The sequence below is a fragment of the Triplophysa dalaica genome, chromosome 20 (assembly GCF_015846415.1).
Source record: "Triplophysa dalaica isolate WHDGS20190420 chromosome 20, ASM1584641v1, whole genome shotgun sequence".
Classification (NCBI taxonomy): Eukaryota; Metazoa; Chordata; class Actinopteri; order Cypriniformes; family Nemacheilidae; genus Triplophysa; species Triplophysa dalaica.
The window spans coordinates 18,027,140-18,044,424 of record NC_079561.1 but is presented as its reverse complement, the minus strand read 5'-3'; the positions used below and the strand labels follow the sequence as shown (position 1 = coordinate 18,044,424).

At 40.0% G+C, this 17,285-nt stretch overlaps 1 protein-coding gene across 1 annotated transcript; it reads right to left on the bottom strand.

Moving 5' to 3' along the window:
* Positions 1-2,284: 2,284 nt before the first annotated feature.
* On the bottom strand, positions 2,285-16,120 carry tut4 (terminal uridylyl transferase 4). Its single transcript, XM_056734053.1, has 30 exons — positions 15,945-16,120; positions 13,613-14,090; positions 13,198-13,334; positions 12,080-12,196; positions 11,748-11,925; positions 11,571-11,659; positions 11,437-11,488; positions 11,095-11,164; positions 10,616-10,742; positions 10,421-10,540; positions 10,117-10,302; positions 9,862-10,036; positions 9,233-9,759; positions 8,941-9,091; positions 8,766-8,852; positions 8,579-8,682; positions 7,046-7,103; positions 6,861-6,964; positions 6,690-6,779; positions 6,392-6,505; positions 6,233-6,310; positions 5,985-6,162; positions 5,841-5,888; positions 5,663-5,745; positions 5,437-5,552; positions 5,215-5,360; positions 5,009-5,112; positions 3,665-4,226; positions 3,076-3,228; positions 2,285-2,828 (listed from the first exon to the last, which is right to left on the bottom strand). The coding sequence occupies exons 2-30, from the start codon at positions 14,025-14,027 to the stop codon at positions 2,746-2,748; spliced, it is 4,452 nt and encodes a 1,483-aa protein (XP_056590031.1). The 5' UTR covers positions 14,028-14,090; positions 15,945-16,120; the 3' UTR covers positions 2,285-2,745.
* Between the last annotated feature and the right edge of the window lie 1,165 nt (positions 16,121-17,285).

Genomic DNA, 17,285 nt, shown 5'->3' with positions numbered 1-17,285 from the left:
ATACTGGCAAAACACACAAGGCCATGAAAATACACAACATACATAAAAAAGCGGGTGTGTAAGGCAGCTGGAAAAGTTGTAAGAACTGAGTTTGTTTGTGTGGTTGTGTCACAAAATAATAAAACCACATTCTTTGCTAGATCCTGAGGAATGAAACCCTCCCCTCACCCCAGGGGTTACCGAGACCCAGAAACTGAACCCCCTCTTCTAATCACACCGCTGTCCTCCCCTTCATCTCTCCAGACCCTGACCACTGGAAATGGGCTTACACATCTACTGCTGTCATTTATTGTCATGTTGTGAAGACTTGGACATGATGTTTGGTATCATTTTAAAGGTCATTGTGAGATGGGTCTAATTCCTTCACACCTAACAAAGAATGGATTAGAGCTTTAGGACATAAACATACTCCTCTAAGAGGTGTGTCTTTCTCAGGTAATCTTGTTTACAGATAGATTGAGATCCTATTTGATGCTCGTTTCAGTCACTAGAAACCAAACAAACAAAACTCCACAATGACCATTGAATTTATGACTCTTCGCTTCATCTGGGTTTATAAGGTGCATTGGAAAAAGCCTCAGGAGAAAATCTGTTGCCAGAACTTCTCACACAATTACTTTGGGTATTTATTACCAGGTATGACTTTGTTTTGTTTTCTATCTTGCCGATCATTTTTAAGAATTGTAACCAATTTTTTTTATTGATGTTGTAGCTGCCTGGCATAATACATTTTTATTTTTGGTTAATTAAGCATTCTTCAGAGACTCTTATTAGTGGTAGATTGAGAGGAGCCTGCTGTTAGCGCAAAATAAGTATGTCAGGATGGACTGGAGTATTGATGTTTAATAGAGAATGGGGCACGTTTAGTAAGGCTCACACGAACCAGATTTCCACAGAAATCAAGTGATTAAAGTAACTATTGTTATGTTTCTGAGCAAGCGTGGGGCGGCCAGACTTAATGATATTAGTTTACCCGGCAAACTCTGACTAACATCAGACTGACAGTTTTGTGACCGTGAGATCATGTGCTCGGTCGGCGTAAGACTTTGTGCGACACCAGGTCCCCAATGAACGGATAACTAAGAATATGAGAATTTGTATAATAAGCCTAAATTATTTGTAATAAATTTTGATGAGCAATTGATTCGGATTTTGTCTGAATACATTCGTATTATAATTGGAGTCAGATACAGATAAACTACAGTGCTACATCCGTTAAGACCACCTTTGAAAGACAGAACAAGGCCGATGGGTGGCTGTTTACAGGGTGTGACACGTATGTAGAGGAAATCACACTTAAATATTAAACCAAAAAGGTTTTCTAGGTCAGTTTGTTTTTTAACTGGAGTCCGGGGACCCCCAGGGGGGCTCTAGTTGCAAGGGGCCCCCAGAACATTTCAGGAAACATAACATACAATAAAAAGCCTACTGAATATTACTATTTTTTGATTTCTAAGTGTTCATCTGCTTTTTTGCAACACATACAATTTCCAGAAATGTTTATAGTTTGATTTGTTTATATTGTATCTTTCTGGTATCTTTCTTACCAAAGTTCCTCAAACAAGTGGAAGTGTGGCCAAATATTTAAGATCTGAAACAATACGTTGTCTTAATAATATCATATTTTCTATTTATCTTACAATGTGTAAATGTTACTTCTCACAACAAAATTATGGATGCATGATTATTTTAAAAAGGAGTCCCTCGCGAGGTTTGTCTTATTCGGGGGTCCTTGGCATCACAAAGTCTAACAGGCTGTAAAACTATTTTGTGGTCAAAACAATTTACTATATATTATTAACCGTTTCTCCGTTTCTGGGTTTTTTCATAAAAAATGAGATATGGTGGACAGAGTTCATATCCATTGTGGGCAAAATCAACCAAGGGTGCAGTCCCAAGTATCAAACAGATATTGGCAACAAATTATTTTTGCTGTATAGTATTAACACTAAAATAATAATCACGTTTTTGTCAATACAATGTATTGACCACTTCGGAAAACCTGAGCATTGCTGGTCCAGTTTTTTATCTACACAAATGTCTGAACAATATAAATCCCAAAAGAACATTTATAACCTTGTAAAAATGTTAAACGAATATCTATGAATTATACATGTAAGATTTAACAAATAAAAATTAAACGAATTGCATCTGACAGTTGTGAACAAATTCTGAAAGCATTTATACTTAAAATATTAATAAAAAAATGCTGTAATAATAATATATCTTGAAATAAAGAAACAGAAGACCAATAGGCACAAAATCAACACAAAAACGCACGCTGGCATGTTGGTTTGCTTTTTCTTTATTTTTTTGGTCTTTTCTTGATTTTTTTCTGCTGTTTTTTTTACAATTTTCTTGGTTTGCTATAGGGAAGATTTTTTGGCACTACATAATTTTCTTATTGGCCGTAATTTTCAATTTTCCTACCTAAAGCCTTTGTCCTTATGCAAGCAAAATAGGAATACAGCTAATAAAAATAAAGCGAATACATTTTAAATCCTTATTTTACACACAAAATAAAACACTTTTTTGGACCCCTTCCAAAAATAGGGGTATTAAAATATTTGACATTTTGCATCACAAATCAATGCGATGATAAACAAAGAAACGAAAGGAAACTATAACATAAAAACTGTACAAAAATGATAAAATTCTTCTTAAAAAGTTTCAAAACCAAACGATGCAAAGTTTTTTTTTTTCTATAAGGACCTTGGGCATTGGTTTAAAAAGTAAAGTGTCTTTTCATTTCTTCTGTTGAATGAAGTTCATATTGCCGTGCCGATTGTGTTGAATAAGTGGATAATGTTGATTCGCCACCACCGAACCTGCAAGAAAAGCAGAGAAGAGCTTGGAAAATACTGTGTGTGCATTTAAACAGAGCATCTGTGACCTGCTGTCAAAAACCAAAGCATTAATTTCCATCCTTAATCTTGCCAAGTACTTAAATTAAATTACAGACAGATGGACACAACACAGATCAACAGAAAATAAGCCGTAAAGAAAACAAAAACGCACTGTCACAAACTAAAGTTTACTTACGCTTGAATCTCCCGCCTGTCTCTTTCAACGTACCTTGTGAGATGAAGGGTTTGTTGGCCGGTTGCAGGTAGGGTGGCATGTGGTAGGGCATGTACGACTGGGATAGTGAATACGGAGCACCGTTGCCTGCCTCCCAGGACCGAGAGCCCTGATTCACAGCCCCATACGGAGATGAGAAATTAGGATCTGTAACAAACAGAAAAAAAGAACAGTGAACAGGTTTATAAAATAATCCAAACACATGAATCATTCAAACACAGCCATTCTGAAACCATCAGCTTTCACGGTTTTCAAACAGTTTAATAAACGGTACATTTTCACTTAAACTTAACCTTGGTGATGATAAAATCTTGCAATATTATAAACCCGGGCCAAAACAATGTTGAAAGTGCTCAGTCTTAAACAGGTGATATCACCAAGTGAGCCCAACACACCTGTTAGACTTACCTGAGCTTGAACACAACATGTTTTTCTTTATCTAGTGAAGAGAGCAGCGAAATGTCCACACAAGTTGATTGTCACGAAATTGGTGTTAGTGAGAACATTTAACCTTCACAAATATAAATAAACCTGAACACACACGCATACACACACTGTTATTGTGAGAACCACATCCGTGTACCTGTCTTATTTCCCACTGTGCCATTTCCCACTAGTGGCCCTGGATTGAGATGGTGATTTTGCCAGTGGTGACCCCTATCTCTGCCTGGACCACCCACCCCCCCAGTCACCCGTCCCGCCGAAGGCTGGGCATAAATGATGCTGGGGTCGTTTAGGTTCATGGTAGCAGCGCTTACCGCCTGCCCGCCCCCTGTCCCGCCCCCTGTCCCGCCCCGCACGGCAAACTTAATGCCGGGCGAGGAAGCGTGCTGGGCAGGTTTGGAGGACGATGCCCCTGAGCCCTGAATGATAGGACCGTGGACAGGCCAGGGGCCCGGGATCAGGGGTGGCTGTGAGGGGTGGGTGGGCAGCAGACCCAGTGCAGATAGTCCAGGACGGAACTGGGCCGGGTGAGGGTGCGCAAAGCTGAATACGTGAGGTTGGACCTTCTTCGATTGGGATGGTTTGGGGTGTCCAGCGGAGGTAGAAGAGGACGGGGAGTTCTTGATGTTCTGGGGCGAGACGGACCCTTGGCTGTATGGAGAGGGCTGGGGGGAGTATGGAGGAGTCTGACGTGTATCAGACTGAAGAGAGAGATGGAAAAACAGATTAGAGGCGAGTTTACAATTCCTAAAAAACAATGCAATAAAGGTTTTAACATCGGTTGTTTGATAAATAAATATCTGCATTATATTAACCCTGATTTTGTTATATAGATATAAAATTAACAAAAATTCCTTAATAAGATTTGTTTTTTTAAATGTACTACATTTTAACATTTAATACTGTGACAACAGTGGATGTTGGTTCGAGTCTACTTGTTCATTTTAGAGCAAATATTTGTATCATAAATAAATATATTAAATATAAATACAATAAATAAAATATATATATGAAAAACAAGGTCATATAGGTGAGTAACAATATATTGTGATACAAAAATATCATGTTACTTTAGAGCTGTGGTGACATTGTGTCGATATAAAACTTGACATATTTTATCCTATTGTTTGAGCTACTAACACGTGACCAGCATTGAACTGTTTTTTTAATAACTATGTGATTTTCCTGGTTTAAGAAGTTATCTCTTAAGGTTTAGCGTTATGTAAAATTTTAGTTTTCCCTTTAAGTGACAGACTATTTAATATTGATTAATTCACATTCAGAAAGTTTGATTGAACCTTTGATGTAGTAAATTCTGTAACATGCAAAACATTTTTTTTTATGTTTTGGACATAAATTTGCTATTTGAATATTAAGACTCATATTTAAAAATGTTGTTCTATATATTGAAATACATAAGCGTTAACCCGGTATCGTGTCATGTATCGAATTTTGTAGCCACCAAAAGGTTTTGTTCACGTACACATTCAGAGGGCTGTCTGTTCCGACCGACTCGGTCCTGGCCTGGTGCACCTTGAGGGATGGGGATGGACTGAGAAGACGCCATTGTCTGAACCATATGAGGTACTGTAAACAAAAGATCAACTCTTGTTAAAAAAAAACACTATACTATTTCCAAAAACCTTTACAGGAAAATTAAGTTGAACAATGCTAATGATTGATCTGTACCTGCGGCCCTCTGACGCAGGTGTTTATAATCCGGACAGTCTCTCCTCACGTGACCCATGTCACCACACTGAAAACAGCGTCTCTCTCTGGGCTCCCTGTCCTCCTCACGCGTATCCTCATCTCTTTCATTCTCCTTTTTCTTCATTCTGAAACACAACGTAGCAGCATTCAAGAGGCTAATTTTTCTTGAAAAGGAAGTTTTGATAGAAATAAATATTTCACCTGCGCCTTTTCGGGCAATCCTTCATATAGTGCCCGATCTTTCCGCAGATCCGACAGCAGCGGTCATTAGGAGCCAACTCACCATCTGTCAACACCTGAGAGTCAAAGAAGTAATCCTGACAGAGAGAGACAGAAACAGAGAGAGCAATGAATTAAAGACAAAGGTCATTTACACATCTCTTTTCGCACTGAAACTTTTTTATCGATGTGCATGTTTGTAACTCACAACTTCTGTTCCGGGATGAGGGTAAAACGGGGTACCGAAGAGCTTTCTGCCATTGATAAAGGCTTTCATGATGAAGTTGGTCACTGCACAAAGAAAAGACAACATTAAACAACATGTTTACTCACAATCTTAAACTCTAACAGATGAAGGTGTAGAGAAAAATATTCTTTCTGCTCACTTTTGCGAGAGACGCCAGCACCAAGGTTGTGGTTCAAGTCAAAGGGATCTGTTGTTAAAAACAAACCAAAAATGTCAGTTCGCCATCCACATACAAAAATACAGTTTTGCCAAATTCTCAGACAGTCTAAACAGATGATCCGACCTTCGATTGCGATGCATTTGGACGTCCACTGCTTCTCGAAGGTGGTGAGGCTCTTGTGTTGGCGGATGGAGATGACGTTCTCTTTAAAATCAAACTCTTCTGTATAGAAACGCAGCAGGCCGAGCCAAAGCTCTCCAACAGACTCCTTGTTCTGATGAAGCTCCGGGAGACGTCGTCGCTGCACAGACACAACTCAGGTCAAACGTGAACTAAACCCTCAGATCCATACATTCTGAAACAATACTCACCATCTCATCGAGGTCATCGAAGAAGTATGCGTTCCAGCCATCAACCATCCTCTCAGGTGCCGAGTCCCCATCAAAGATCTGCAGAACCAGAAATAGAACATTACAGAGCCGAACTGAACCCGTCCACAAGACATTTCTTAGATGTGCAGGTGTGTTTACCTCCTGTAACACGGGTATGACAGGCGGCTGCCTCTGCTGGAGGTAGTAAAGCACCATGAGGATGTAAGCATAGGATGAGAGACTTCCTCTGGAGGCGTCGCCGATGTCACAGCGCTAGAAAAACACAGATTCAGTGCCACAAAGCACAAAGCACACGCTCACAACCTTTCAATACTAAACCATCAATGTTTAACAAATGATCCACAAAAACCTAAGGTAGCATCACAGCTTTATCATGCAGTCAACATCCACAGACTGAAAGGGCACGTCAAAATTCGAATGTGATTTCTGGCCTTACCTTTGCAAATACTTTCATAGTGTAGCCCAGATACTGCACACGAGGGTCTATAGCCGCATATGTGGCCAGCATCCGTGTGTTGTGCTGGGCCTGATAAACAAAACACATCTATAAGAATCTGATTTACGTAAACACATCCGTGCGTGTTAAGAAAGCGTGCGTGTGTCTTACCAGTGTATTGTAGAGGCTGATGTCCCCCTCCAGTCCGCTCTGCCGGTGCTCAAACTTCACAATAGGCACTTTAGCAGTCGTGATAGGCAAGATGTTCCTCAGACCTGATCCACACAAAAAGAAAGATCAGTTTTAGTTTAAGAAACACTAGAGACTGTGTTTATCTTATGAGAAACATTCGTTACCTGTGTGCTTCTTCAAAATCTTCGCCAAACCTTCGATGATCTCCTTACCATTCAGTTTCTGTGAGGAGACATGGAACAGTGTGAAAATTGTTTTTCTACAGCAAATCTGAGTTTCAGCAGGTTCAAAGGATTAAAAAAAATTAGGGATGCACCGATATGTCAATTTTGGCCTATCATGATAACCGATAATTCTTTAACATTGGAAGCCGATAACCGATATATTGGCTGATATACAGTATCTAAATATTAAGTAAAATTCCCTAAGACTGAAACAAATGGCAAAAGTGGACAACGTCTTTTATTTGAAAACATTCACATCGGCAAATAAGGTCACAATTAGTTCTCTTTTTTGCCCCTGAAAATCATGTACCAACTACCAAGCCTACCTTACACTTGTTAACGATTCTTTAACCTTCAAACTTTTCTGGTAAATTTATTAAACAAATTATAAATGTTCTAGATGTAGACAAAAGGTTTTCAATAGCCACATGTCTAACAGGTCTCAAGAAAGAGATCATTCAGATAGCGGTCCGATTCAAACAATCCGCTTTAGTTCCTATAATTTATACATTCAAAAATATTGTATCTACATACTATACCTACATCAGCAATGTTTTGATAATAACAGTAAGTGAATGATCACAACAGAGATACAGTACTGCACTGTATTATAACTGCGAGCAGCGTCCAGATGAAACCGTTTTACCAGAAGTAATGATTTAACATTTATCGGCTTTAATATATTGGCATACATTTTATTATCTGCCTATACCGATAACATAAAAAATTACATTTATCAGCAGATACCGATATGGCCAATAATTTATCGTGTGTCCCTTAAAAAAATGTTTTGCAACATATGAGAAACAAAGAAAATGTCAACATGTACTACAGAGATTAGAGATTAGGCTGTAATTTAAAACAGCAAAACTGATTGTTTGGAAACAGGAACAGACTTTCTTGGTTATATCCGTTGTTTGTGGACCCACCAGGGTCCGTGACACGACAGGAAATTTAAATAGTTTGAAGAAAGAATTTTTTAATGTGCAATTTCAATATGGTTTTATGCAGTTTTTTATTTACCATTGGATAATCATAACTCATGTGCAACAGCACTGAAGTAGTGTGGGAAAAGTCATGATATTATTCCGTCTTATCAAACTCTGCTGTAATAAAAGTTTTACAAAACAGTAAAATGAACTCTACACTTAATTATTCTGTAGTATGCTTTTGTTGTTAAATGGGAGTGAGTGGGTTCTATTTGAAATGCCTAATTTTAACAAAGCGGGTACCTGATGACAAAATCTTACTGTTCTCTCTGGTTTTTATGCCACTTTGGGGAAAAAATCATCTGCTAAATGGATAAAAGAAAATCTGATCCACTGGTTTAAAGGATATTATGGCAGAGAAAGAGATTTATTGATCCAAGACCATAAAAAAGGGAAGTGGAGACATGAACAGACTGACATGGAGATTAACAAAGAAATGACACTGGGAGAGCAAAGGGGGTAAAAACAAGCCACAGTTAAGCACCTCTGCTGTGTCATGACCCTCAAGCGTCATACAGATATCCAGATCACTGTCACGGAAGCCGAAGCCATTCTTTGAAGAGCCGAACAGACAGAGCTGGGCCTTATCTGAGGATAAACAGAGTCCAAGTATCAGTTAACACTCTGGATCTTTTGATTATTTGTAAGTTCAGGAAAACCTTTGTACACACCGTTGTACTCTTTTCTAATGAAGCGCTCCAGACTGGCCAGGATCTGTTCTCTTTTCTGCTGCTCCATGATAGACGGTGACAGCTCACCTACAAACACATAAGCATCACATGTGAACGTGTCGACAAACTGGTGCGTGTGTTTCATCTGGTGCGAGGTGTAACGCTGGGCACTTACGGTAACAGAGCAGACAGAGGCCGTCAAGGATGTCTCTGAAACGCTCGCTCATGGGCGGCAGGGGCTTCAGCTCAATCTTCTTAAAGTCTTCAGGACACTCGTCCTTCAGGTGGCCGTCTCTCTTGCAGATGCTGCACACGACTGTCGGAGGCTAGGGAATAAACCAGGCACCCAATGTTTACCAGAAAATAAATAAAGTGCATCCTTTTGACAAGCATAGTATATCAATTTCTTTCATTACAAAACAAAAACCGAAAGGTAATATAATTGTAATATTGTCGGCAGTAGTTACCTTCCCCCCGGTGAAGATCATCCTGTCAAAGATATAATGCATGTCCTCCGGAGCAACACTCTCAACCTTCAGATGTTGCTCTTTCTCCTCCTCCTCATCACTTTCCATCATCAGGCCGTTCTGTGCCGAAGAGGACATGATAGTGGCCGAGAGTTCTTGAGAAGGGGCTTCATCCGGCAGCCCTGCATCCGTCTGAACGTCATTCGCCAGCAACTTCCTAAAACCTGCCCTTAGTGTATCATCTTCATCCTCCTCCTCATCATCATCACTGCTTTCCTCATACTCCTCTTCTCCGGCATTCTTTACATCCCGGCTGGTGGATGCGTCTTTGCCACGGCGAACGTGCCGAGGAACCCTGGCTCTGCGTCTGTTTTTTTTCCTCAGGTAGCCGCGGCTGCTGTTCGTACCGTTCCTGCTCTGAGGGCAGGCGAAGTACTTGTAAGCCGTGCGTAAACGCTCCTGTATGTACTCGAACACCATTTGACTGTTCAGACTGCGAGCCACGTTCCTCTTCAAGGCAAATGGGTCTAAAAGAATCAAACCACACAATGTGCTAATTTACAAACTGTACTTTCTTTTAACATATACATTCAATTTGGAAAATCACTGACTAACCACAACTCTCTTACCCTCGATGGCGAGCCTGCGGCGAGGCCAGTTCTTCAGTTCCCGTGGCAACAGCTCTTTCAGACGGATGCTGATGATGTGTTCTTCCAGAGCAAACTCCAACGTGTAGAAACGCAATAGCTCCAACCACAGCTCACCCAAAGACACACTTTCTACTTCTTCCAGTGTCAGACGAGCCTACAACGAAACCCACATTGTCATTTTCTAGGAGTCTTTAAAAGAGTCTGGATGAGGAAGATATCACACAAGGCGGTCACCTTGCCCGTCGCGTGGTCTCCCTTCTTTTCGGTCTTAACTGCTGAGCTCTTGGGACCTGGTTTACCTCTGTTCTCCCCACGGCCCTCAGATGGAGGAGCGGGTCTGTGTTCCCATCCAACAAACAAAGTCGATTCCATCCCTGTCAGGTGATATTCATCCACACGCTTTACATCGAAGCCCTCAATCTGATCAGACACAAAAGAGCCAAACACATTTAGAAGTTCGTTTTCCCTTCTGATGTTGCGTGTTGAGACTAAGGTTGTGTAATATCGGCAGAAGAATTTGAGAGATGCCGGTTCTCACCCAAGATCCCAAGTAAACAGGCAGGATGGGATTTTCTCTCTGTTGTAGGAAGAAGATGACCATCAGAGAGAGGGAGTATGACGGTATTCCACCTTCTGTCTGACAGTCAATGTGACACAGCTACAAAAAAAAAAAAAACTTTAGTCCACAGTCACAATGAGAAACATCCTAGGTGAGGTTGTAAGGGAATCATACGTTGGCCCAGTAACGGAACGCCAGCACTAGAGGCACCAGTCTCGGCTCCAGTGTAGCCAAAGCTGCGAGATGATTGGTGGTAAGGTATGCGACATCATTGCCTGCACTCACTTTGCACATTAACCCACTGTGGAGACAAAACAATCAGTTTTGAGCAACTATTTTAATACACCCATCCCAATATTTTAGGGATGTAACAAATCTCACCGTATATAAAGTCCACATGATGACTTTGGAACGTGCCATAAGCATCCTCTTTAACTTATCCTCTAATCATAATCGTTGCTTAGAGGTATGAGTTATAGTATCATATGGGTCAAATTACCTAAAAATCCCTTTTATCAAATAAAATAATTGCACTAGATGGACCATGACAAAGGTGACATCTATTATTTTTTCCTAACTTTCTCTATGTTAGGCCCGGAAGACCTCTGCCTCTGAAGTACGTTTGTTTGTTTTGTTGCCATTGTAACACTGACCTTGTCACATCTCTGCAGAAGACAACAGGGACTTTGGCATGAAAATCAGACTCCACCTCTGTAAACTCCTCTGGAAACAAAAGTGAAACTGGAGTTAAACTGAGCTCTCGAAACTTTCTTGTGCAAGTAAAGTGATAGGTAGTCAAGCTAAATATGAAGAACTTTTTAACATCAGTAAAGGAATCATTTCCTAAATAAAGAAACGCAACTAGTCATATCCGATATTTGACTGTTTGATGTGCATTCAAACATTGATTAAATGTGAGGTTCTCTAGGACGTTTGGAGAGATGTTTGACTAACGTAAACTAAAAGTTTCTGTGGGTAAATGAAGGCTCACCCACCACTGTTCTTTAAGATCTCCAGCACCTGGATCAACACATCAGGTTGAGTCATCTGCAAAACAAGCACGTGATCATTCAGTGATTTATGTGCAGTAGATAAAGGTCATATATGTGATATATATGTTCAGACTCACAGTGGAGGGATAAGACACATCGATGTTGATGTCACTGGTTTTGAAGGCGAAGCGCGTGAGGCAGGAGCCGTACAGGCGAAGAGAACACTCTAAATGAGAAAGAGAAAGATTCCTTACCTTCGGTTGAAAAAAGATATAGAGCTTATAGACATGCATGAGGGAAGTCGTTTTGCGTACCGGTGAGTGGTTTACATATGATGGCCTCCATGCGTAGCGCCACGGCACGCCTCTGCTGAAAGTCTTCCTCTGAGATGCCGTGTACCTTTGCCACCTCCAGCACGACGGAGTCTAGCGCCTTCAGCTGGGCGGGAGAGGGCTGAGGAAGCTCCCGTAACTCATTCTCCTCCTGTTTCTCCTGCAAAGAGACACAATACAGTAAATCACACAGTGAGAATGTATAACTAAACAACACGTGTGAGCAATGTAAATAATTAAAGAAAACTCATTCGTTTAAGACTCAATCCAGGATCATAGTTTAGACTTGATAAGATGAAACCCAGTGTTCTTACCATTATGTTTTTCCTGTGTCGTTTCTCTTTAATATGCTTGTATGCACCCTGGATGTTCTCCACGTGAACTGAACACAGTTTGCATAGATACTGGAAATTTGGGTACTCTGGAGATTGCTGTGGGAATACACAGTGACACGGAAACCCATCAAAACGCAAGGAAGAGATCAGAAATGCAATGTTCAGCAGACGTGCAAATGGGAGAGTGTCAATGGCCCGTTGATGTGATTTTGTGTGTTTCAGAAAAGTGATTGATCAAGTCATTCAAAAACAAATCACCCTGTGAGTGTTGAAAGATACTTTCTGTTGAGCTGATTTACATTCCTAATGAAGTTACACAAACTGTGCGTTCACACCGCCAGCGACAAAGCGAGGCGATGTCATTCCTTTCAACGGAGAGACGGCGATTACCTGCGACAGTGACCGTTGGCAACAGGAAGTGGGCTTGTCAAGCGACGCGACAAAGTTGAGATTTGCTCAACTTTATGCAAATGATGAGCGACTTTTGGGACTTCCGTACAGCAGAAGAGCTCACGTCATCAGTCTCTTGTCAGTTACTGCAGGGTTTGTTTATAAATCTTACTAGAACAACCAGAGCAAGGAACGCCTTCTCACAATCTCTTAGCAAGAGACACTGTCGCTGGTGGTCTGAACGCACAGTTAAAGGTCAAAGATAGCAGCCCCGAAAACAATGATATTTTGGTAATAGTAGCCACTTCATCCCCTCAAATGAAACTTATACTTGCGGCTAAACATTGCAAATAACAGATTACCTAAAACCTTAAATGAATGTTTGAGGATTTAGAGGCAGAAAGTGACGTTTCATTCAAAGAAACAGCACTTACAATGGAAGCAAAAAGAGCCTGTTGTGTTAGAAGTGGAAATGTGCAACTTGTCATTATGTTCAAGCACATCGAGCTCAAACATTTTCTAATTTAGCAGGTTAAAAAGTAGTCTTCTGTTCACTTGTATGAGGCTTGTCCTTTCCTTAAGCACCATTTGCAGGATTTAAAGCGACCAAGTTAGTGTTATCTGTTTTATAATTTTATAACCCTGTACCTTAACATTGTGACAAGACATCTCAAGTAATGACTGAACACATCTATGTTATGTCTGACCTTGAGCAGGCGGTGAATGTAGTCTCTCTGAAGTCTGTCCTCAGCCTGTTTGAGTCCCAGCTGCTGGTCAGAGGTCAGATCTTCCACCTCCATGACCTCTGCTACAGTCTCGCCCCTTTGTCTACCTGCCTCCACACCTGAGATTTAAAGGAACCAGCAAACCATTAAAGCGAAGCTCACATTAAATAAAAATTCTTCCATTTTCCTGTCATTCCAAACCTGTATAACTTTCTTCTCCGGAACACAAAGTTATCTGGATATTATGAAGAATGTTCATGTTCAAAAAACATTGAACCCCATTGACTTTCATTGTTTGGACACAAAACCAGAGACATTTCAATGTGTATGAGCAATTTAAGTAAGCTGGCTAAAATAACACACACAAAAACAAGGGAATCAGCTTTCATTTTCTCACCGGGCATCTTGCCTCTAGCCATGATGATGTTCTTCTGTGTTGAGTTCCCCTCTGGTGTGCTGGTCAGTGGTGTTGCTCCTACGTCTTTACTCGCTCCACTGTTTCGGCCAGGAGTTTTGCTCTCCGGGGTTTGCTGACGGGTGTCGCTCTGCTGGGTCTTCCCCTTCCCCCTCTCCCCAGAATTGGTTCTGCCCGTGAGCCTGCGGGCTTTGCCCCTACCCTGTTCCTGAGTGCTGCCAGTGTTGGTCCTGCCACCGCTATGGCCGCCCTGAAAGTCCTCTTTCACTCGGAGGACAGCATCTTTACTTTGGCGAGGGGCTTTTGTATTGTCCTTCTGTGGTTTGGAGGAAGAACCACTGCCCCGGTTTGAACGGGATGGTTTGACCCCCTTCACGGGGCTCTTGGGGTCCTCCATATTGTTCCACTACTCACCTGACGAGACTGAAGAAAAGCCCAAAGGGCTCTGGATTGAAGATTTCTGGCAATGAAACGGGAAAGAATTAGAATATGGATAACTACAAATGTTTGACCAATGAAAGAGATGGGGCTGCACGATCTTAGGTAAAATGTAAATCAGGATTATTTGGCTCAACATTTTAATCACGGTTATTTTGTAAATTCTGACTTTTTGATTTTCATTTCACTTCAGCAAGTTTATGAGGCCTATACTTTATAGCCGATGAATGCGTTGTAATCTGCTGCCATTGAACTTCAACACCGTATTTCATAGCAATCAATTATTTAAACACTCAACCACAAAAAATTAACATTTTGTGACCTTCAGAATTAAATCTTGTAACCTCCATTTTTAATCTCTTGTGTTTTTTTATAAATCATTACTATTGTTCACCCTTCATGTTTGTCTCTGGGTTTTGCAAAAAAGTATTAAAATAGTAGAAAATGCTGTTTTTTTATTTCCTGTAAACTGGCAGTTTAAAAGATTCAAGCTTTGCGATGATTTTCTGACCTTATCGGGATTTTTGTGCTTCCTTTTAAAACATTAATATCACAACTATTATGCTCAATTAAATGTTGAAAGCATTAATCGTGATAAAGATTTGCAATCAAGATATTTAATTGTAAATAGAACTGGACAAGAATCTTTAAAATTCAGGCTATTTTTGGAATAGAGTATCACATAGCAACACAATACAGTGCTTAATAGCCCAGTTTTGGTAACTATTGTTATATGACCTCATTATCAGGAAGTTTTTAGATTTTTCGAAATGTGCACAAGATATCAGTGTCATTTGTACATTGAAATGCATGATCTGAGGCCCTGACATTCATGACAACAATTACAAAAAAAAATGTATTTAAATAATAGCATATATACAAACACACTCGCATATGTCGTGTTGTCTTCAAATGCAGAAGCTCATGGTCAATAGTGGAATTTATGGAAGAATGTATATTCTTGTAAATAAGGTATGTGTGCAAAGCATGTCAATAGAATGGAAACATTGAGTGAAAGCCAGATCTTAGATCTTATAATACTTTCGGTTCATGATATCACAATGGAAAGGAGGAGTCGAGTCAAATGCATTGTATTGTTGCATACACCATTCAACGCATTGTGCTCACAGTACAGGTATTTTATACATTTACACATATGATGTAATGCTGATTGACAGCTATTACATACCCTGTGTCAAACCCCATTTTTTTAGTAATTTTAAACATTCAAACAGGGATAAAGGATGATAAACATTACCATCCATGACCTAAATCGAGATTATTAGAACTTTGCAAGATGACATAAATCACAAACTTATTCAAAAAATCAAGCATTAGGTTTAAAAGAGCAAAATGGTTAGGAGTTCAACTTGAGAGTTTGCTTTAGTTTTGAACATCTGAGTTTTGGTTTCAGGTGCACAAATGTGTATCCGTTCATCTCCGGCCAGATGCAAGAGTAAAGACCTGTAGGCCCCAAGGAATACAAAACTACAGGTAAACAAAAACTTCATATTGCCCAATTAATTATGATGGCATTTCTAAATGAATCCGTCCAGATTCATCAGTCAGAATAGTGTCGTTTGTTTACCGACTACCCGCTAGCATGCTAAAAACATTCGCTTCATGTAACGCTACGTTAACCTTGCAATGAGGAAAACATTGACAATGCATAGACACGACGACAACAGGTCGCTTTAATTCCATTCACGACTTATTTGTGTGAGAGTTATGTATACTTACAGCAGTCTAACATCTCACGAAAAAGAATTTTGTGAACACTTTAACAACTTCTGTCTATTTATACGGACTTAGCTCTCGCGTCGCGCTACATACGCCTCGCACATCCCCTAAATCGTTTATTGACTTTTCCTCTTACCTGAATTCTCTAACGTGCGATCAATCAACAGTACATGCCGAACGCGGGCGTCAGGGGGTGCGTTGGTGAGCGCTGTCGCTTCGGCGGCGCGTTAAACGCCGTAAATCGCTGCGCTCAGATTGTTGTTGTTTTCGGCCCTGCTCGAGACAGCGAGCACGCACGCCATGTTAACTCAGCTCGCGCGAAGCATTGTGGGTCGCGGCCCGCGTCATTGCGGCAGGCGGAGAAATCGAAACCGCAACAGTGGTCATCCAATGGAGAAAAGCGTGGTAAATACCATCCAAATACTGTTTTCCAATAAAATAAGTGCATATTTTAATTATGCATAGAATCTAGCCTTGCAATGAATTTTTGGGCAAGTAAATATTACTTTGATATAGATTAAATATGCACTTAGTAGTGAGAATGAAAGCATTTGTCACTTATTTTATTTCATGTAATGTGTCTTCAAATGATCTGAGTTTCTACTGTTTTTTTAATAAACATGTCTATGAATTAAAGATGTTTGTTATTTTAAACCTAAAGTCACTTTTTGTATTCCTGATGCAGAAACCCATACATTGTATATATAATGTTTATTTTTGGCCCTTTCCTTTTTTACGGTTGTATGTATTTATATGGTTCATTTTAACTTTGTTAAAAAAGGTTTGTTCATTGTAAAAAACGCAACCGCGGTCTCCAACCTGACGCTTCAACGCATCATAACGACGGCAGCGCCTGCAGGGGGCGCGCTATGGCCCACATGAAAAGAAGTGTTCATTGATGTTAATGTAATAAAATACAAAATACATACATTGAATACTTAAAGAGACTTCTCAGACAGATATCTCAGTGTGCTGAGATGTTGTTCAGGTCTATAAATTGAACTTCAATTCAAATGTATTTCTTCTCATAAATTTGCATGAAGAAACAACTTAAACAAAATAAAAGGGGGAAAATAAATCATGTAAAAATTAGAATTAGACGTTTATTTTTTTAAATAGTAACGTTATATCGGTTTCCCAGACAAGCTCAAATGACGTCAATCGCACGGTAGATTGCGTGTGAATAAAAATCAACTTGTCAATTTAATGTAGTTGTCATGTCTTTCCATCATTACTTTAGTCGTTATCTATGACGGCGTTTTAGTGCCACGTTAAAAATAATAAAAATCCAAGATTTCGAGAGTAAAGTCGAAATGTTACGAGAACAAAGTCGAAATGTTACGAGAATAAAGTCGAAATGTTACGAGAATAAAGTCGAAATCTTACGAGAACAAAGTCGAAATGTTACGAGAATAAAGTCGAAATGTTACGAGAATAAAGTCGAAATGTTACGAGAATAAAGTCGAAATGTTACGAG

What these genes read in the sequence shown, in the direction of transcription:
- tut4 (XM_056734053.1), bottom strand. Translation starts at nt 14,027, where the DNA reads ATGGAGGACCCCAAGAGCCCCGTGAAGGGGGTCAAACCATCCCGTTCA. An exon ending in CTGTTTACTTGGGATCTTGG is followed by an intron (nt 10,303 to 10,420) that starts GTGAGAACCGGC and finishes GTGTCTGATCAG; the next exon opens with ATTGAGGGCTTCGATGTAAA. An exon ending in TGCTGGCGTCTCTCGCAAAA is followed by an intron (nt 5,746 to 5,840) that starts GTGAGCAGAAAG and finishes TTCTTTGTGCAG; the next exon opens with TGACCAACTTCATCATGAAA.